The sequence below is a fragment of the Salmo salar genome, unplaced genomic scaffold, assembly GCF_905237065.1.
Source record: "Salmo salar unplaced genomic scaffold, Ssal_v3.1, whole genome shotgun sequence".
NCBI classification, from domain to species: domain Eukaryota; kingdom Metazoa; phylum Chordata; class Actinopteri; order Salmoniformes; family Salmonidae; genus Salmo; species Salmo salar.
Window position 1 is genome coordinate 10,380 of NW_025549106.1, and position 22,981 is coordinate 33,360.

Below are 22,981 nucleotides of genomic sequence, written 5' to 3' on the forward strand. Positions count from 1 at the left end.
TGTGTTGTGTGTATGTTAAGTGTATGGGATGTGTTGTGTGTATGTTAAGTGTATGGGATGTGTTGTGTGTATGTTAAGTGTATGGGATGTGTTGTGTGTATGTTAAGTGTATGTATGGGATGTGTTGTGTGAATGCTTCCAACTCCAGCCAGACAGTAAGGATATTGGTCCTGACCCAGCCCTCCCCAGTGCTGGCCTAGCCCCCCCCAGTGCTGGCCTAGCCTCCCCCCAGTGCTGGCCTAGCCCCCCCCAGTGCTGGCCTAGCCCCCCCAGTCGTACTTGGACTTGATGTTGTTGAAGTTCTTCCCCAGTGAGAGGTGTCGGATGGATCGGTTCTTGGCCAGCCACACCAGCAGAGTGGACAGGTCAGAGTCCAGACCTGGAGGAAACACAAACCAATCATCTAAAGGGCATTCTGGGAGCCAAAGCAGTAACACATCTGATTCAACCAATCAGCTAATCACAGACTTTAAATGAATCATTATATTAGTCGAGTCAGCTGCACTACTGGGTTTGTTGGGCTGGAGAAAAGACTACACCCAGCCTGGAGATGCTGTCTTAACATTATAGATATAGAGAAGCTAGATAGAGTCTTACCGTTGTCAGAGATGTCCAGACTGGAGATGCTGTCTTAACATTATAGATATAGAGAAGCTAGATATAGTCTTACCGTTGTCAGAGATGTCCAGACTGGAGATGCTGTCTTAACATTATAGATCTAGAGAAGCTAGATAGAGTCTTACCGTTGTCAGAGATGTCCAGACTGGAGATGCTGTCTTAACATTATAGATATAGAGAAGCTAGATAGAGTCTTACCGTTGTCAGAGATGTCCAGACTGGAGATGTTGGGGAGCTCAGCGATGCATCCCTCCAGGATCTGTGACCCCCCGGACCTGAGCTGTCAACAGAGAGACAAGATGAGATATGAGAAACAGAACAGCAGCTTCCCTAGGGCTGGGATAACAATAGATGTATATAGAGAACAGCAGCTTCCCTAGGGCTGGGATAACAATAGATGTAGATAGAGAACAGCAGCTTCCCTAGGGCTGGCATAACAATAGATGTAGATAGAGAACAGCAGCTTCCCTAGGGCTGGGATAACAATAGATGTAGATACAGAACAGCAGCTTCCCTAGGGCTGGGATAACAATAGATGTAGATAGAGAACAGCAGCTTCCCTAGGGCTGGGATAACAGATGTAGATAGAGAACAGCAGCTTCCCTAGGGCTGGGATAACAATAGATGTAGCTAGAGAACAGCAGCTTCCCTAGGGCTGGGATAACAATAGATGTGTAGATAGAGAACAGCAGCTTCCCTAGGGCTGGGATAACAATAGATGTAGATACAGAACAGCAGCTTCCCTAGGGCTGGGATAACAATAGATGTAGATAGAGAACAGCAGCTTCCCTAGGGCTGGGATAACAATAGATGTAGATAGAGAACAGCAGCTTCCCTAGGGCTGGGATAACAATAGATGTAGATACAGAACAGCAGCTTCCCTAGGGCTGGGATAACAATAGATGTGTAGATAGAGAACAGCAGCTTCCCTAGGGCTGGGATAACAATAGATGTAGATACAGAACAGCAGCTTCCCTAGGGCTGGGATAACAATAGATGTAGATAGAGAACAGCAGCTTCCCTAGGGCTGGGATAACAATAGATGTAGATAGAGAACAGCAGCTTCCCTAGGGCTGGGATAACAATAGATGTAGATAGAGAACAGCAGCTTCCCTAGGGCTGGGATAACAATAGATGTAGATAGAGAACAGCAGCTTCCCTAGGGCTGGGATAACAATAGATGTAGATACAGAACAGCAGCTTCCCTAGGGCTGGGATAACAATAGATGTAGATAGAGAACAGCAGCTTCCCTAGGGCTGGGATAACAATAGATGTAGATAGAGAACAGCAGCTTCCCTAGGGCTGGGATAACAATAGATGTAGCTAGAGAACAGCAGCTTCCCTAGGGCTGGGATAACAATAGATGTGTAGATAGAGAACAGCAGCTTCCCTAGGGCTGGGATAACAATAGATGTAGATACAGAACAGCAGCTTCCCTAGGGCTGGGATAACAATAGATGTAGATAGAGAACAGCAGCTTCCCTAGGGCTGGGATAACAATAGATGTAGATACAGAACAGCAGCTTCCCTAGGGCTGGGATAACAATAGATGTGTAGATAGAGAACAGCAGCTTCCCTAGGGCTGGGATAACAATAGATGTAGATACAGAACAGCAGCTTCCCTAGGGCTGGGATAACAATAGATGTAGATAGAGAACAGCAGCTTCCCTAGGGCTGGGATAACAATAGATGTAGATAGAGAACAGCAGCTTCCCTAGGGCTGGGATAACAATAGATGTAGATAGAGAACAGCAACTTCCCTAGGGCTGGGATAACAATAGATGTAGATAGAGAACAGCAGCTTCCCTAGGGCTGGGATAACAATAGATGTAGATAGAGAACAGCAGCTTCCCTAGGGCTGGGATAACAATAGATGTAGATAGAGAACAGCAGCTTCCCTAGGGCTGGGATAACAATAGATGTAGATAGAGAACAGCAGCTTCCCTAGGGCTGGGATAACAATAGATGTAGATAGAGAACAGCAGCTTCCCTAGGGCTGGGATAACAATAGATGTAGATAGAGAACAGCAGCTTCCCTAGGGCTGGGATAACAATAGATGTAGATACAGAACAGCAGCTTCCCTAGGGCTGGGATAACAATAGATGTGTAGATAAAGAGGGAGAACTAAAATGGAGGAAGATACCACACCGTCTATGGTACAACACCACCAACAGACATGTTAGAAAAAGCAGGGAGGGTGAAGCAATACAATGAGATGTTAAAAACATGCCATGTCTGTTTATAATTGAGAAACAGTTTATGAAGGGAATAATGATGGAATAATGATGGAATGATGATGGAATGATGATGGGTGTAACTGAATGACAACATCAGAGAAAGCAGTAAGGAGAAGCTTAGAATTACAGCCAAGAGTTAGCCTGGAATTACAGCCAGGAGTTAGCTGGAATTATAGCCAGGGGTTAGCCTGGAATTACAGCCAGGAGTTAGCTGGAATTATAGCCAGGAGTTAGCCTGGAATTAGAGCCAGGAGTTAACAGTAGTTATCAGTAATTAGTCAGGGGTAATACTTACACAGTGACCAAGCTTAGAGCAGCATTAGGGAGAGAGAACAACACACATCAGAGACATACAGGGACCAGTAGCTAGCTATTAGAGGGAACAACAACACACATCAGAGACATACAGGGACCAGTAGCTAGCTATTAGAGGGAACAACAACACACATCAGAGACATACAGGGACCAGTAGCTAGCTATTAGAGGGAACAACAACACACATCAGAGACATACAGGGACCAGTAGCTAGCTATTAGAGGGAACAACAACACACATCAGAGACATACAGGGACCAGTAGCTAGCTATTAGAGAGAACAACAACACACATCAGAGACATACAGGGACCAGTAGCTAGCTATTAGAGGGAACAACAACACACATCAGAGATATACAGGGACCAGTAGCTATTAGAGGGACAACAACACACATCAGAGACATACAGGGACCAGTAGCTAGCTATTAGAGGGAACAACACACATCAGAGACATACAGGGACCAGTAGCTAGCTATTAGAGGATACAACAACACACATCAGAGACATACAGGGACCAGTAGCTAGCTATTAGAGGGAACAACAACACACATCAGAGATATACAGGGACCAGTAGATAGCTATTAGAGGGAACAACAACACACATCAGAGACATACAGGGACCAGTAGCTAGCTATTAGAGGATACAACAACACACATCAGAGACATACAGGGACCAGTAGCTAGCTATTAGAGGGAACAACAACACACATCAGAGATATACAGGGACCAGTAGCTAGCTATTAGAGGATACAACAACACACATCAGAGACATACAGGGACCAGTAGCTAGCTATTAGAGGATACAACAACACACATCAGAGATATACAGGGACCAGTAGCTAGCTATTAGAGGGAACAACAACACACATCAGAGACATACAGGGACCAGTAGCTAGCTATTAGAGGATACAACAACACACATCAGAGACATACAGGGACCAGTAGCTAGCTATTAGAGGATACAACAACACACATCAGAGATATACAGGGACCAGTAGCTAGCTATTAGAGGGAACAACACACATCAGAGATATACAGGGACCAGTAGCTAGCTATTAGAGGATACAACACACATCAGAGACATACAGGGACCAGTAGCTAGCATTTAGAGGGAACAACACACATCAGAGATATACAGGGACCAGTAGCTAGCTATTAGAGGGAACAACACACATCAGAGACATACAGGGACCAGTAGCTAGCTATTAGAGGGAACAACACACATCAGAGATATACAGGGACCAGTAGCTAGCTATTAGAGGATACAACACACATCAGAGACATACAGGGACCAGTAGCTAGCTATTAGAGGATACAACAAAACACATCAGAGACATACAGGGACCAGTAGCTAGCTATTAGAGGGAACAACAACACACATCAGAGACATACAGGGACCAGTAGCTAGCTATTAGAGGGAACAACACACATCAGAGACATACAGGGACCAGTAGCTAGCTATTAGAGGGTACAACACACATCAGAGATATACAGGGACCAGTAGCTAGCTATTAGAGGGAACAACAACACACATCAGAGACATACAGGGACCAGTAGCTAGCTATTAGAGTGAACAACAACACACATCAGAGACATACAGGGACCAGTAGCTAGCTATTAGAGGATACAACAACACACATCAGAGATATACAGGGACCAGTAGCTAGCTATTAGAGGGAACAACAACACACATCAGAGACATACAGGGACCAGTAGCTAGCTATTAGAGGATACAACAACACACATCAGAGACATACAGGGACCAGTAGCTAGCTATTAGAGGATACAACAACACACATCAGAGATATACAGGGACCAGTAGCTAGCTATTAGAGGGAACAACACACATCAGAGATATACAGGGACCAGTAGCTAGCTATTAGAGGATACAACACACATCAGAGACATACAGGGACCAGTAGCTAGCTATTAGAGGGAACAACACACATCAGAGATATACAGGGACCAGTAGCTAGCTATTAGAGGGAACAACACACATCAGAGACATACAGGGACCAGTAGCTAGCTATTAGAGGATACAACAACACACATCAGAGATATACAGGGACCAGTAGCTAGCTATTAGAGGATACAACAACACACATCAGAGATATACAGGGACCAGTAGCTAGCTATTAGAGGATACAACAACACACATCAGAGACATACAGGGACCAGTAGCTAGCTATTAGAGGGTACAACACACATCAGAGATATACAGGGACCAGTAGCTAGCTATTAGAGGGAACAACAACACACATCAGAGACATACAGGGACCAGTAGCTAGCTATTAGAGGGAACAACAACACACATCAGAGACATACAGGGACCAGTAGCTAGCTATTAGAGGATACAACAACACACATCAGAGATATACAGGGACCAGTAGCTAGCTATTAGAGGGAACAACAACACACATCAGAGACATACAGGGACCAGTAGCTAGCTATTAGAGGATACAACAACACACATCAGAGACATACAGGGACCAGTAGCTAGCTATTAGAGGATACAACAACACACATCAGAGATATACAGGGACCAGTAGCTAGCTATTAGAGGGAACAACACACATCAGAGATATACAGGGACCAGTAGCTAGCTATTAGAGGATACAACACACATCAGAGACATACAGGGACCAGTAGCTAGCTATTAGAGGGAACAACACACATCAGAGATATACAGGGACCAGTAGCTAGCTATTAGAGGGAACAACACACATCAGAGACATACAGGGACCAGTAGCTAGCTATTAGAGGGAACAACACACATCAGAGATATACAGGGACCAGTAGCTAGCTATTAGAGGATACAACACACATCAGAGACATACAGGGACCAGTAGCTAGCTATTAGAGGATACAACAACACACATCAGAGACATACAGGGACCAGTAGCTAGCTATTAGAGGATACAACAACACACATCAGAGATATACAGGGACCAGTAGCTAGCTATTAGAGGGAACAACAACACACATCAGAGACATACAGGGACCAGTAGCTAGCTATTAGAGGGAACAACAACACACATCAGAGATATACAGGGACCAGTAGCTAGCTATTAGAGGGAACAACAACACACATCAGAGATATACAGGGACCAGTAGCTAGCTATTAGAGGGAACAACACACATCAGAGACATACAGGGACCAGTAGCTAGCTATTAGAGGGAACAACAACACACATCAGAGACATACAGGGACCAGTAGCTAGCTATTAGAGGGAACAACAACACACATCAGAGATATACAGGGACCAGTAGCTAGCTATTAGAGGGAACAACACACATCAGAGATATACAGGGACCAGTAGCTAGCTATTAGAGGGAACAACAACACACATCAGAGACATACAGGGACCAGTAGCTAGCTATTAGAGGGAACAACAACACACATCAGAGATATACAGGGACCAGTAGCTAGCTATTAGAGGATACAACAACACACATCAGAGATATACAGGGACCAGTAGCTATTAGAGGGAACAACACACATCAGAGACATACAGGGACCAGTAGCTAGCTATTAGAGGGAACAACAACACACATCAGAGACATACAGGGACCAGTAGCTAGCTATTAGAGGGAACAACACACATCAGAGACATACAGGGACCAGTAGCTAGCTATTAGAGGATACAACAACACACATCAGAGACATACAGGGACCAGTAGCTAGCTATTAGAGGGAACAACAACACACATCAGAGACATACAGGGACCAGTAGCTAGCTATTAGAGGGAACAACACACATCAGAGACATACAGGGACCAGTAGATAGCTATTAGAGGATACAACAACACACATCAGAGACATACAGGGACCAGTAGCTAGCTATTAGAGGGAACAACACACATCAGAGACATACAGGGACCAGTAGCTAGCTATTAGAGGATACAACAACACACATCAGAGACATACAGGGACCAGTAGCTAGCTATTAGAGGGAACAACAACACACATCAGAGACATACAGGGACCAGTAGCTAGCTATTCGAGGGAACAACACACATCAGAGACATACAGGGACAAGTAGCTAGCTATTAGAGGGAACAACAACACACATCAGAGACATACAGGGACCAGTAGCTAGCTATTAGAGGGAACAACACACATCAGAGATATACAGGGACCAGTAGCTAGCTATTAGAGGATACAGCACACATCAGAGATATACAGGGACCAGTAGCTAGCTATTAGAGGGTACAACAACACACATCAGAGACATACAGGGACCAGTAGCTAGCTATTAGAGGGAACAACAACACACATCAGAGATATACAGGGACCAGTAGCTAGCTATTAGAGGGAACAACAACACACATCAGAGACATACAGGGACCAGTAGCTAGCTATTAGAGGGAACAACAACACACATCAGAGACATACAGGGACCAGTAGCTAGCTATTAGAGGGAACAACACACATCAGAGATATACAGGGACCAGTAGCTAGCTATTAGAGGGAACAACAACACACATCAGAGACATACAGGGACCAGTAGCTAGCTATTAGAGGGAACAACAACACACATCAGAGACATACAGGGACCAGTAGCTAGCTATTAGAGGGAACAACAACACACATCAGAGACATACAGGGACCAGTAGCTAGCTATTAGAGGGTACAACAACACACATCAGAGACATACAGGGACCAGTAGCTAGCTATTAGAGGGTACAACAACACACATCAGAGACATACAGGGACCAGTAGCTATTAGAGGATACAACAACACACATCAGAGATATACAGGGACCAGTAGCTAGCTATTAGAGGGAACAACAACACACATCAGAGACATACAGGGACCAGTAGCTATTAGAGGGAACAACACACACCAGAGACATACAGGGACCAGTAGCTAGCTATTAGAGGATACAACAACACACATCAGAGATATACAGGGACCAGTAGCTAGCTATTAGAGGATACAACAACACACATCAGAGACATACAGGGACCAGTAGCTAGCTATTAGAGGGAACAACAACACACATCAGAGACATACAGGGACCAGTAGCTAGCTATTAGAGGGAACAACAACACACATCAGAGACATACAGGGACCAGTAGCTAGCTATTAGAGGATACAACAACACACATCAGAGACATACAGGGACCAGTAGCTATTAGAGGGAACAACACACATCAGAGACATACAGGGACCAGTAGCTATTAGAGGGAACAACAACACACATCAGAGACATACAGGGACCAGTAGCTAGCTATTAGAGGGTACAACAACACACATCAGAGACATACAGGGACCAGTAGCTATTAGAGGGTACAACAACACACATCAGAGACATACAGGGACCAGTAGCTAGCTATTAGAGGGAACAACAACACACATCAGAGACATACAGGGACCAGTAGCTAGCTATTAGAGGATACAACAACACACATCAGAGATATACAGGGACCAGTAGCTAGCTATTAGAGGGAACAACAACACACATCAGAGACATACAGGGACCAGTAGCTAGCTATTAGAGGATACAACAACACACATCAGAGACATACAGGGACCAGTAGCTAGCTATTAGAGGGAACAACAACACACATCAGAGATATACAGGGACCAGTAGCTAGCTATTAGAGGATACAACAACACACATCAGAGACATACAGGGACCAGTAGCTAGCTATTAGAGGATACAACAACACACATCAGAGACATACAGGGACCAGTAGCTAGCTATTAGAGGATACAACAACACACATCAGAGACATACAGGGACCAGTAGCTATTAGAGGGAACAACACACATCAGAGACATACAGGGACCAGTAGCTAGCTATTAGAGGATACAACAACACACATCAGAGACATACAGGGACCAGTAGCTAGCTATTAGAGGGAACAACAACACACATCAGAGACATACAGGGACCAGTAGCTAGCTATTAGAGGGAACAACAACACACATCAGAGACATACAGGGACCAGTAGCTAGCTATTAGAGGGAACAACAACACACATCAGAGACATACAGGGACCAGTAGCTAGCTATTAGAGGGAACAACAACACACATCAGAGACATACAGGGACCAGTAGCTAGCTATTAGAGGGTACAACAACACACATCAGAGACATACAGGGACCAGTAGCTAGCTATTAGAGGGTACAACAACACACATCAGAGACATACAGGGACCAGTAGCTAGCTATTAGAGGGAACAACACACATCAGAGATATACAGGGACCAGTAGCTAGCTATTAGAGGGAACAACAACACACATCAGAGACATACAGGGACCAGTAGCTAGCTATTAGAGGGAACAACAACACACATCAGAGATATACAGGGACCAGTAGCTAGCTATTAGAGGATACAACAACACACATCAGAGATATACAGGGACCAGTAGCTAGCTATTAGAGGGAACAACAACACACATCAGAGACATACAGGGACCAGTAGCTATTAGAGGGAACAACACACATCAGAGACATACAGGGACCAGTAGCTAGCTATTAGAGGGAACAACAACACACATCAGAGATATACAGGGACCAGTAGCTATTAGAGGGAACAACACACATCAGAGACATACAGGGACCAGTAGCTAGCTATTAGAGGGAACAACACACATCAGAGACATACAGGGACCAGTAGCTAGCTATTAGAGGATACAACAACACACATCAGAGACATACAGGGACCAGTAGCTAGCTATTAGAGGGAACAACAACACACATCAGAGACATACAGGGACCAGTAGCTAGCTATTAGAGGGAACAACACACATCAGAGACATACAGGGACCAGTAGCTAGCTATTAGAGGGAACAACAACACACATCAGAGACATACAGGGACCAGTAGCTAGCTATTAGAGGGAACAACACACATCAGAGATATACAGGGACCAGTAGCTAGCTATTAGAGGATACAACACACATCAGAGATATACAGGGACCAGTAGCTAGCTATTAGAGGGTACAACAACACACATCAGAGACATACAGGGACCAGTAGCTAGCTATTAGAGGGAACAACAACACACATCAGAGATATACAGGGACCAGTAGCTAGCTATTAGAGGGAACAACAACACACATCAGAGACATACAGGGACCAGTAGCTAGCTATTAGAGGGAACAACAACACACATCAGAGACATACAGGGACCAGTAGCTAGCTATTAGAGGGAACAACACACATCAGAGATATACAGGGACCAGTAGCTAGCTATTAGAGGATACAACACACATCAGAGATATACAGGGACCAGTAGCTAGCTATTAGAGGGAACAACAACACACATCAGAGACATACAGGGACCAGTAGCTAGCTATTAGAGAGAACAACACACATCAGAGACATACAGGGACCAGTAGCTAGCTATTAGAGGGAACAACAACACACATCAGAGACATACAGGGACCAGTAGCTAGCCATTAGAGGGTACAACAACACACATCAGAGACATACAGGGACCAGTAGCTAGCTATTAGAGGGTACAACAACACACATCAGAGACATACAGGGACCAGTAGCTATTAGAGGATACAACAACACACATCAGAGATATACAGGGACCAGTAGCTAGCTATTAGAGGGAACAACAACACACATCAGAGACATACAGGGACCAGTAGCTATTAGAGGGAACAACACACATCAGAGACATACAGGGACCAGTAGCTAGCTATTAGAGGATACAACAACACACATCAGAGATATACAGGGACCAGTAGCTAGCTATTAGAGGATACAACAACACACATCAGAGACATACAGGGACCAGTAGCTAGCTATTAGAGGGAACAACAACACACATCAGAGACATACAGGGACCAGTAGCTAGCTATTAGAGGATACAACAACACACATCAGAGACATACAGGGACCAGTAGCTATTAGAGGGAACAACACACATCAGAGACATACAGGGACCAGTAGCTATTAGAGGGAACAACAACACACATCAGAGACATACAGGGACCAGTAGCTAGCTATTAGAGGGTACAACAACACACATCAGAGACATACAGGGACCAGTAGCTATTAGAGGGTACAACAACACACATCAGAGACATACAGGGACCAGTAGCTAGCTATTAGAGGGAACAACAACACACATCAGAGACATACAGGGACCAGTAGCTAGCTATTAGAGGATACAACAACACACATCAGAGATATACAGGGACCAGTAGCTAGCTATTAGAGGGAACAACAACACACATCAGAGACATACAGGGACCAGTAGCTAGCTATTAGAGGATACAACAACACACATCAGAGACATACAGGGACCAGTAGCTAGCTATTAGAGGGAACAACAACACACATCAGAGATATACAGGGACCAGTAGCTAGCTATTAGAGGATACAACAACACACATCAGAGACATACAGGGACCAGTAGCTAGCTATTAGAGGATACAACAACACACATCAGAGACATACAGGGACCAGTAGCTAGCTATTAGAGGATACAACAACACACATCAGAGACATACAGGGACCAGTAGCTATTAGAGGGAACAACACACATCAGAGACATACAGGGACCAGTAGCTAGCTATTAGAGGATACAACAACACACATCAGAGACATACAGGGACCAGTAGCTAGCTATTAGAGGGAACAACAACACACATCAGAGACATACAGGGACCAGTAGCTAGCTATTAGAGGGAACAACAACACACATCAGAGACATACAGGGACCAGTAGCTAGCTATTAGAGGGAACAACAACACACATCAGAGACATACAGGGACCAGTAGCTAGCTATTAGAGGGAACAACAACACACATCAGAGACATACAGGGACCAGTAGCTAGCTATTAGAGGGTACAACAACACACATCAGAGACATACAGGGACCAGTAGCTAGCTATTAGAGGGTACAACAACACACATCAGAGACATACAGGGACCAGTAGCTAGCTATTAGAGGGAACAACACACATCAGAGATATACAGGGACCAGTAGCTAGCTATTAGAGGGAACAACAACACACATCAGAGACATACAGGGACCAGTAGCTAGCTATTAGAGGGAACAACAACACACATCAGAGATATACAGGGACCAGTAGCTAGCTATTAGAGGATACAACAACACACATCAGAGATATACAGGGACCAGTAGCTAGCTATTAGAGGGAACAACAACACACATCAGAGACATACAGGGACCAGTAGCTATTAGAGGGAACAACACACATCAGAGACATACAGGGACCAGTAGCTAGCTATTAGAGGGAACAACAACACACATCAGAGATATACAGGGACCAGTAGCTATTAGAGGGAACAACACACATCAGAGACATACAGGGACCAGTAGCTAGCTATTAGAGGGTACAACAACACACATCAGAGACATACAGGGACCAGTAGCTAGCTATTAGAGAGAACAACACACATCAGAGACATACAGGGACCAGTAGCTAGCTATTAGAGGGAACAACAACACACATCAGAGACATACAGGGACCAGTAGCTAGCTATTAGAGGGAACAACAACACACATCAGAGATATACAGGGACCAGTAGCTAGCTATTAGAGGGAACAACACACATCAGAGACATACAGGGACCAGTAGCTAGCTATTAGAGGGAACAACACACATCAGAGACATACAGGGACCAGTAGCTAGCTATTAGAGGGAACAACAACACACATCAGAGACATACAGGGACCAGTAGCTAGCTATTAGAGGGAACAACACACATCAGAGACATACAGGGACCAGTAGCTAGCTATTAGAGGGAACAACAACACACATCAGAGACATACAGGGACCAGTAGCTATTAGAGGGAACAACACACATCAGAGACATACAGGGACCAGTAGCTAGCTATTAGAGGGAACAACAACACACATCAGAGATATACAGGGACCAGTAGCTAGCTATTAGAGGGAACAACAACACACATCAGAGACATACAGGGACCAGTAGCTAGCTATTAGAGGGTACAACAACACACATCAGAGATATACAGGGACCAGTAGCTATTAGAGGGAACAACAACACACATCAGAGATATACAGGGACCAGTAGCTAGCTATTAGAGGGTACAACACACATCAGAGACATACAGGGACCAGTAGCTAGCTATTAGAGGATACAACAACACACATCAGAGATATACAGGGACCAGTAGCTAGCTATTAGAGGATACAACAACACACATCAGAGATATACAGGGACCAGTAGCTAGCTATTAGAGGATACAACAACACACATCAGAGATATACAGGGACCAGTAGCTAGCTATTAGAGGGAACAACACACATCAGAGACATACAGGGACCAGTAGCTAGCTATTAGAGGATACAACAACACACATCAGAGATATACAGGGACCAGTAGCTAGCTATTAGAGGGAACAACAACACACATCAGAGACATACAGGGACCAGTAGCTAGCTATTAGAGGGAACAACAACACACATCAGAGATATACAGGGACCAGTAGCTAGCTATTAGAGGGAACAACACACATCAGAGACATACAGGGACCAGTAGCTATTAGAGGGAACAACAACACACATCAGAGATATACAGGGACCAGTAGCTAGCTATTAGAGGATACAACAACACACATCAGAGACATACAGGGACCAGTAGCTAGCTATTAGAGGGAACAACACACATCAGAGACATACAGGGACCAGTAGCTAGCTATTAGAGGGAACAACAACACACATCAGAGACATACAGGGACCAGTAGCTAGCTATTAGAGGATACAACAACACACATCAGAGACATACAGGGACCAGTAGCTAGCTATTAGAGGGAACAACACACATCAGAGATATACAGGGACCAGTAGCTAGCTATTAGAGGATACAACAACACACATCAGAGACATACAGGGACCAGTAGCTAGCTATTAGAGGGTACAACAACACACATCAGAGACATACAGGGACCAGTAGCTAGCTATTAGAGGATACAACACACATCAGAGATATACAGGGACCAGTAGCTAGCTATTAGAGGATACAACAACACACATCAGAGACATACAGGGACCAGTAGCTAGCTATTAGAGGGAACAACACACATCAGAGACATACAGGGACCAGTAGCTAGCTATTAGAGGGAACTACAACACACATCAGAGATATACAGGGACCAGTAGCTAACTATTAGAGGATACAACAACACACATCAGAGATATACAGGGACCAGTAGCTAGCTATTAGAGGGAACAACAACACACATCAGAGACATACAGGGACCAGTAGCTAGCTATTAGAGGGAACAACAACACACATCAGAGACATACAGGGACCAGTAGCTAGCTATTAGAGGGAACAACACACATCAGAGACATACAGGGACCAGTAGCTAGCTATTAGAGGATACAACACACATCAGAGATATACAGGGACCAGTAGCTAGCTATTAGAGGATACAACAACACACATCAGAGACATACAGGGACCAGTAGCTAGCTATTAGAGGGAACAACAACACACATCAGAGACATACAGGGACCAGTAGCTAGCTATTAGAGGGAACAACAACACACATCAGAGATATACAGGGACCAGTAGCTAGCTATTAGAGGGAACAACAACACACATCAGAGACATACAGGGACCAGTAGCTAGCTATTAGAGGGAACAACACACATCAGAGACATACAGGGACCAGTAGCTAGCTATTAGAGGGAACAACAACACACATCAGAGATATACAGGGACCAGTAGCTAGCTATTAGAGGGAACAACACACATCAGAGACATACAGGGACCAGTAGCTAGCTATTAGAGGGAACAACACACATCAGAGACATACAGGGACCAGTAGCTAGCTATTAGAGGGAACAACACACATCAGAGACATACAGGGACCAGTAGCTAGCTATTAGAGGGTACAACAACACACATCAGAGACATACAGGGACCAGTAGCTAGCTATTAGAGGGAACAACAACACACATCAGAGACATACAGGGACCAGTAGCTATTAGAGGGAACAACACACATCAGAGACATACAGGGACCAGTAGCTAGCTATTAGAGGGAACAACACACATCAGAGACATACAGGGACCAGTAGCTAGCTATTAGAGGGAACAACAACACACATCAGAGACATACAGGGACCAGTAGCTAGCTATTAGAGGATACAACACACATCAGAGATATACAGGGACCAGTAGCTATTAGAGGGAACAACAACACACATCAGAGACATACAGGGACCAGTAGCTAGCTATTAGAGGGAACAATACACATCAGAGACATACAGGGACCAGTAGCTAGCTATTAGAGGGGAACAACAACACACATCAGAGACATACAGGGACCAGTAGCTATTAGAGGGTACAACAACACACATCAGAGACATACAGGGACCAGTAGCTAGCTATTAGAGGGAACAACAACACACATCAGAGACATACAGGGACCAGTAGCTAGCTATTAGAGGATACAACACACATCAGAGATATACAGGGACCAGTAGCTAGCTATTAGAGGGAACAACAACAGGACACATCAGAGACATACAGGGACCAGTAGCTAGCTATTAGAGGGAACAACAACACACATCAGAGACATACAGGGACCAGTAGCTAGCTATTAGAGGGAACAACACACATCAGAGACATACAGGGACCAGTAGCTAGCTTTTAGAGGGAACAACACACATCAGAGACATACAGGGACCAGTAGCTAGCTATTAGAGGGAACAACAACACACATCAGAGACATACAGGGACCAGTAGCTAGCTATTAGAGGGAACAACAACACACATCAGAGATATACAGGGACCAGTAGCTATTAGAGGGTACAATCCTCTGGCTAGATCATCCACATACAATTAGACAAGAGTATTTATCCCAAATGGCACCTATTACCTATGTAGTGAACTACTTTTGACCATGGCCTATTGGGTTGCGGTCAAAAGTAGTGCACTACATAGGTAATAGGGTGCAATTTGGGAATCAGCAAGAACACATATAGTACTGTAGCACACAGTGAGACTGCTTCAAACCAATGGTTCATTATTACACCCACAAAGACTGAAAGGCAAGAGATAATTCAGTAGCTCAACAGCGGTTTAACATTTGAAATGATTTTGCTGACTGTGGATCCTGCTGCAGTGGTATTCAATGAATCTGTGGAAAGACATCTTTATTAGATTAGGGCATGGGGGTGAGAGAGAGTGTGTGTGTGTGTGTGTTTTCTGTGCATGCATGTGTGTGAGTGCGTGACATAATTAGCCTTTTCTATTCCATCTCCTTCCTGTTCCTCTCTTCTCTCTCTCGCTTCGCCAAGTGATCCATTATATAGAGTTCTAGTGGACTCATCAGGTATACTTGGAGAGGAGGAGGCTAGAACAGCAGTGCTATGGGATGTTCACTCCAAAAACCATCAAGGCCAAAGATAGAATTCTTAAACTGACGAAGAAGAACGTTCAGCTAAATGTCACATATCTGGACCAAGAACAAGAGATGGATTGTTGCTTTAGCAGATCTGCTAAGGTTTTTAATGTTACATATTAGGACATATAGTACTATAGTGAAGAGACCATTGATGTATAGTACTATAGTAGTACTATAGTGAAGAGACCACTTTTCCTCTGTCGTTATCTCATGCTGACTAATAAAGTTGTCTTTCATATCTATTTCCACAACTGGAAGGCTAAATACATCGTGTTTACATGTCTTGCTAAAGGGCCTAAAAACAATCATCTTCGTTCTTTGACAAAACAGTAATTTTACAGATCTGTGAAAAGGGGGGAGGGAATTCTCTCTCTGTGTTCTTACCTCACAGCAGCTGAGGTATAAAGACACTTCCTTTAGCCTCTCTGTGTTCTTACCTCACAGCAGCTGAGGTCTAAAGACACTTCCTTTAGCCTCTCTGTGTTCTTACCTCACAGCAGCTGAGGTATAAAGACACTTCCTTTAGCCTCTCTGTGTTCTTACCTCACAGCAGCTGAGGTATAAAGACACTTCCTTTAGCCTCTGTGTTCTTACCTCACAGCAGCTGAGGTCTAAAGACACTTCCTTTAGCCTCTCTGTGTTCTTACCTCACAGCAGCTGAGGTATAAAGACACTTCCTTTAGCCTCTCTGTGTTCTTACCTCACAGCAGCTGAGGTATAAATACACTTCCTTTAGCCTCTCTGTGTTCTTACCTCACAGCAGTGGAGGTCTAAAGACACTTCCTTTAGCCTCTCTGTATTCTTACCTCACAGCAGCTGAGGTATAAAGACACTTCCTTTAGCCTCTCTGTGTTCTTACCTCACAGCAGCTGAGGTCTAAAGACACTTCCTTTAGCCTCTCTGTGTTCTTACCTCACAGCAGCTGAGGTATAAAGACACTTCCTTTAGCCTCTCTGTGTTCTTACCTCACAGCAGCTGAGGTATAAAGACACTTCCTTTAGCCTCTGTGTTCTTACCTCACAGCAGCTGAGGTCTAAAGACACTTCCTTTAGCCTCTCTGTGTTCTTACCTCACAGCAGCTGAGGTATAAAGACACTTCCTTTAGCCTCTCTGTGTTCTTACCTCACAGCAGCTGAGGTATAAATACACTTCCTTTAGCCTCTCTGTGTTCTTACCTCACAGCAGCTGAGGTATAAAGACACTTCCTTTAGCCTCTGTGTTCTTACCTCACAGCAGCTGAGGTCTAAAGACACTTCCTTTAGCCTCTCTGTGTTCTTACCTCACAGCAGCTGAGGTATAAAGACACTTCCTTTAGCCTCTCTGTGTTCTTACCTCACAGCAGCTGAGGTATAAAGACACTTCCTTTAGCCTCTCTGTGTTCTTACCTCACAGCAGCTGAGGTATAAAGACACTTCCTTTAGCCTCTCTGTGTTCTTACCTCACAGCAGCTGAGGTCTAAAGACACTTCCTTTAGCCTCTCTGTGTTCTTACCTCACAGCAGCTGAGGTCTAAAGACACTTCCTTTAGCCTCTCTGTGTTCGTACCTCACAGCAGCTGAGGTATAAAGACACTTCCTTTAGCCTCTCTGTGTTCTTACCTCACAGCAGCTGAGGTATAAAGACACTTCCTTTAGCCTCTCTGTGTTCTTACCTCACAGCAGTGGAGGTCTAAAGACACTTCCTTTAGCCTCTCTGTGTTCTTACCTCACAGCAGCTGAGGTATAAAGACACTTCCTTTAGCCTCTCTGTGTTCTTACCTCACAGCAGCTGAGGTCTAAAGACACTTCCTTTAGCCTCTCTGTGTTCTTACCTCACAACACTTCCTTTAGCCTCTCTGTGTTCTTACCTCACAGCAGCTGAGGTATAAAGACACTTCCTTTAGCCTCTCTGTGTTCTTACCTCACAGCAGCTGAGGTATAAAGACACTTCCTTTAGCCTCTCTGTATTCTTACCTCACAGCAGCTGAGGTATAAAGACACTTCCTTTAGCCTCTGTGTTCTTACCTCACAGCAGCTGAGGTCTAAAGACACTTCCTTTAGCCTCTCTGTGTTCTTACCTCACAGCAGCTGAGGTATAAAGACACTTCCTTTAGCCTCTCTGTGTTCTTACCTCACAGCAGCTGAGGTCTAAAGACACTTCCTTGATGTTGGGGTTACTGGCCAGACCGAGCAGAAGAGCTCTGCAAGGAAAACAACAATATTGTTTAATACATTTCAGGCAGACTCACTATTGGTTAGGTTTATAATAGAGACTAACATTGAAGAATCCAGTCTAGTTTACGAGATGAAGCATCCAGTCTAGTTTACGGGATGAAGCATCCAGTCTAGTTTACGGGATGAAGCATCCAGTCTAGTTTACGGGATGAAGCATCCATTCTTGTTTACGGGATGAAGCATCCTGTCTAGTTTACGGGATGAATCATCCAGTCTAGTTTACGGGATGAAGAATCCAGTCTAGTTTACGGGATGAAGAATCCAGTCTAGTTTACGGGATGAAGAATCCAGTCTAGTTCATTGGATGCTGAGAGAGTGAGATATACACACTGAGTGGACAAAACATTAGGAACCTGCTCTTTCCCTGACAGACTGACCAGGTGAATCCAGGTGAAAGTCACTTGTTAAATCCACTTCAATCAGAGTAGACGAAGGGGATGAGACTGGTCAAAGAAGGTATTTTAAGCCTTGAGATAATTGAGACATGGATAGTTTGTCACATGGGATGATGCTGGAGAGACGAAGCAGGTACGGGAAGTAACATTTAATAAATAACGGACATGGAACGAGACAGGAACAGCGTCAGCAAACAGGTAACACAAACAAAAGACAATCAAAGCAGAAGCGGGGAACAGAGCTGGGGAACTGACAAATATAGGGGAGGTAATAACAGGTGATGAGTGAGTCCAGGTGAGTCCAATATCGCTGATGCGCGTGACGAGGGAAGGCAGGTGTGCGTAATGGATGATAGGAGTGCGTGATGCAGGGGGGAGAGCGGGAGCAGACGTGACTGTACCCCCGGGCGCAACTCGGCGTCCCACCTGGGCAAACCGGCTAAGACATGGGCGCTGGGCAAGCCGGTTGGGGCGTGGAAGCCCAAGGAACCGGCAGGAGCGTGAGAGCCTGGTGAGCCGGCTGAGGCAAGGAAACCTCTCGAGCCAGCCAGGGTGTGAAAGCCCGACGGGCTGGCTTAGGCACCCCGGTTCCATCGGTGGAGGAATCCACCCTGACATCACCAACAAAACAAAAAACAAAAAAACAAAAAAAAACTCCTGGACCGGCTGGGCGAACAAAAACCTACGATCTGGCTAGGGTGTGGAAGCCCGTCGAGCTGGCTAGGGTGTGGAAGCCCGTCGAGCTGGCTAGGGTGTGGAAGCCCGTCGAGCTGGCTAGGTGTGGAAGCCCGTCGAGCTGGCTAGGTGTGGAAGCCCGTCGAGCTGGCTAGGGTGTGGAAGCCCGTCGAGCTGGCTAGGGTGTGGAAGCCCGTCGAGCTGGCTAGGGTGTGGAAGCCCGTCGAGCTGGCTAGGGTGTGGAAGCCCGTCGAGCTGGCTAGGGTGTGGAAGCCCGTCGAGCTGGCTAGGGTGTGGAAGCCCGTCGAGCTGGCTAGGGTGTGGAAGCCCGTCGAGCTGGCTAGGGTGTGGAAGCCCGTCGAGCTGGCTAGGCACCCCTGGTTCCATCGGTGGCGACCCAGAGCCGATGCCAACATACCTCCCTGATGCTTCGTGTGGTTTGCTTCAGTATTCTTTCACATGGGATGATGCTGGAGAGACGAAGCAGGTACGGGAAGTAACATTTAATAAATAACGGACATGGAACGAGACAGGAACAGCGTCAGCAAACAGGTAACACAAACAAAAGACAATCAAAGCAGAAGCGGGGAACAGAGCTGGGGAACTGATAAATATAGAGGAGGTAATAACAGGTGATGAGTGAGTCCAGGTGAGTCCAGTATCGCTGATGTGCGTGACGAGGGAAGGCAGGTGTGTGTAATGGATGATAGGAGTGTGTGATGCAGGGCAGCCTGGGGGGGGGGAAGAGCAGGAGCAGACCTGACAGTGTTAATGTATTCAGAGGGTGAATGGGCAGGACAAAAGCTTAAAGTGCCTTTGAACAGGAAGTGGTCGTAGGTGCCAGACACGTCAAGAACTGCAAGGTTGCTGGGTTTTTCACGCTCAACAGTTTCCCGTGTGTATCAAGAATGGTCCACCACCCAAAGGACATCCAGCCAACTTGACACGTCTGTGGGAAGCATTAAGAGTCAAAATGGGCCCAGCATCCCTGTGGAACACTTTCGACACCTTGTAGTCCATGCCTGACGAATTGAGGCTGTTCTGAGGGCAAAAGGGGGTGAAACTCAATATTAGGAAGGTGTTCCTAATGTTTTGTACACTCGGTGTAGCTCTAATTCCTATTATGAAAAAAAAAGAAGGAAATTATTATATTGGAGGGGAGCGTAAGAGAGAGAAGAGAGACAGAGGTGAGAAAGAGAGAAAGAGGGAGATGAGAGAAAGAGGGAGATGAGAGAGAGGGAAAGTGAGAAGGAGGGACAGAAGAGATTGAGACAGAGAGGGGAAAGAGAAGAGCAGAGAGATTGAGACAGAGGGAGGAGAGAAAGACAGAGACAGAGGAGAGAAAGACAGAGACAGAGGAGAGAAAGACAGAGACAGAGGAGAGAAAGACAGAGACAAAGGAGAGAAAGACAGAGACAGAGGAGAGAAAGACAGAGACAGAGGAGAGAAAGACAGAGACAGAGGAGAGAAAGACAGAGACAGAGGAGAGAAAGACAGAGACAGAGGAGAGAAAGACAGAGACAGAGGAGAGAAAGACAGAGACAGAGGAGAGAAAGACAGAGACAGAGGAGAGAAAGACAGAGACAGAGGAGAGAAAGACAGAGGGAGCATGATTAGTTTGCTCACTTCAAGGCCTCAGGAGGGGGAGTCTGGTCCCTGAAAGGTTGATGCAGCTGAGGGCCACTGCGCTGCTGAAGAAGTGCTTGAAGGATGGAGGCACATCTTTGCCTTTCCTGGAGACAAACAGAAACAGAGAGGATAGTAAGCCCACGCAACAGATGATACCTGAGAGGCCACAGTATAGTAGCCTTGTGAACCACAGTTGAATGCTGCTCTCCCGTTTCGTTTCACTTGCAGTGAAATAAAATGTGACCTCGCCAAATTAGGATGTGTTGAACGAAGCCAAGTGTAGTATACAGTGAATATTGTCACAGCTAGGAGATGTTAGGCGCGAAAGACAGTAGCCCTGATATGGCTACAGTCTTCATTATTATGGTGTATAGAAAGCCAGTAGCCCTGATATGGCTGCAGTCTTCATTATTATGGTGTATAGAAAGCCAGTAGCCCTGATATGGCTACAGTCTTCATTATTATGGTGTATAGAAAGCCAGTAGCCCTGATATGGCTGCAGTCTTCATTATTATGGTGTATAGCCAGTAGCATCCTTTTTATAAACACAGCAGCTTGTCCTCCGGCTCCCACACCCTCCCTTATAGGCTAGCTCTGTCCCCAGAGAGACTGTGATAGGCTAGCTCTGTCCCCAGAGAGACTGTGATAGGCTAGCTCTGTCCCCAGAGAGACTGTGATAGGCTAGCTCTGTCCCCAGAGAGACTGTGATAGGCTAGCTCTGTCCCCAGAGAGACTGTGACGGGGTAATGATGTGAGGAGAGACACTGTAACGGGGTAATGATGTGAGGAGAGACACTGTAACGGGGTAATGATGTGAGGAGAGACACCGATGGGGTAATGATGTGAGGAGAGACACCGATGGGGTAATGATGTGAGAAGAGACTAACGGGGTAATGATGTGAGGAGAGACACCGATGGGGTAATGATGTGAGGAGAGACACCGATGGGGTAATGATGTGAGAAGAGACTAACGGGGTAATGATGTGAGGAGAGACACTGTGACAGGGTAATGATGTGAGGAGAGACACTGTGACGGGGTAATGATGTGAGGAGAGACACTGTAACGGGGTAATGATGTGAGGAGAGACACCGATGGGGTAATGATGTGAGGAGAGACACCGATGGGGTAATGATGTGAGAAGAGACTAACGGGGTAATGATGTGAGGAGAGACACTGTGACAGGGTAATGATGTGAGGAGAACACTGTGACGGGGGTAATGATGTGAGGAGACACTGTGACGGGGTAATGATGTGAGGAGAGACACTGTGACAGGGTAATGATGTGAGGGGAGAACACTGTGACGGGGTAATGATGTGAGGAGACACTGTGACGGGGTAATGATGTGAGGAGACACTGTGACGGGGTAATGATGTGGAGGAGAGACGCTGTGACGGGGTAATGATGTGAGGAGAGACGCTGTGACGGGGTAATGATGTGAGGAGAGACGCTGTGACGGGGTAATGATGTGAGGAGAGACGCTGTGACGGGGTAATGATGTGAGGAGAGACACTGAC

General features: G+C 45.5%; 1 protein-coding gene across 1 annotated transcript; it reads right to left on the reverse strand.

Moving 5' to 3' along the window:
- Positions 1–260: 260 nt before the first annotated feature.
- On the reverse strand, positions 261–21,824 carry LOC123735256 (F-actin-uncapping protein LRRC16A-like). Its single transcript, XM_045713004.1, has 6 exons — positions 21,816–21,824; positions 21,463–21,569; positions 18,663–18,732; positions 3,153–3,164; positions 817–898; positions 261–379 (listed from the first exon to the last, which is right to left on the reverse strand). Exons 1-6 carry the CDS (start codon positions 21,822–21,824, stop codon positions 261–263), a joined length of 399 nt encoding a protein of 132 aa, XP_045568960.1.
- Positions 21,825–22,981: the final 1,157 nt, after the last annotated feature.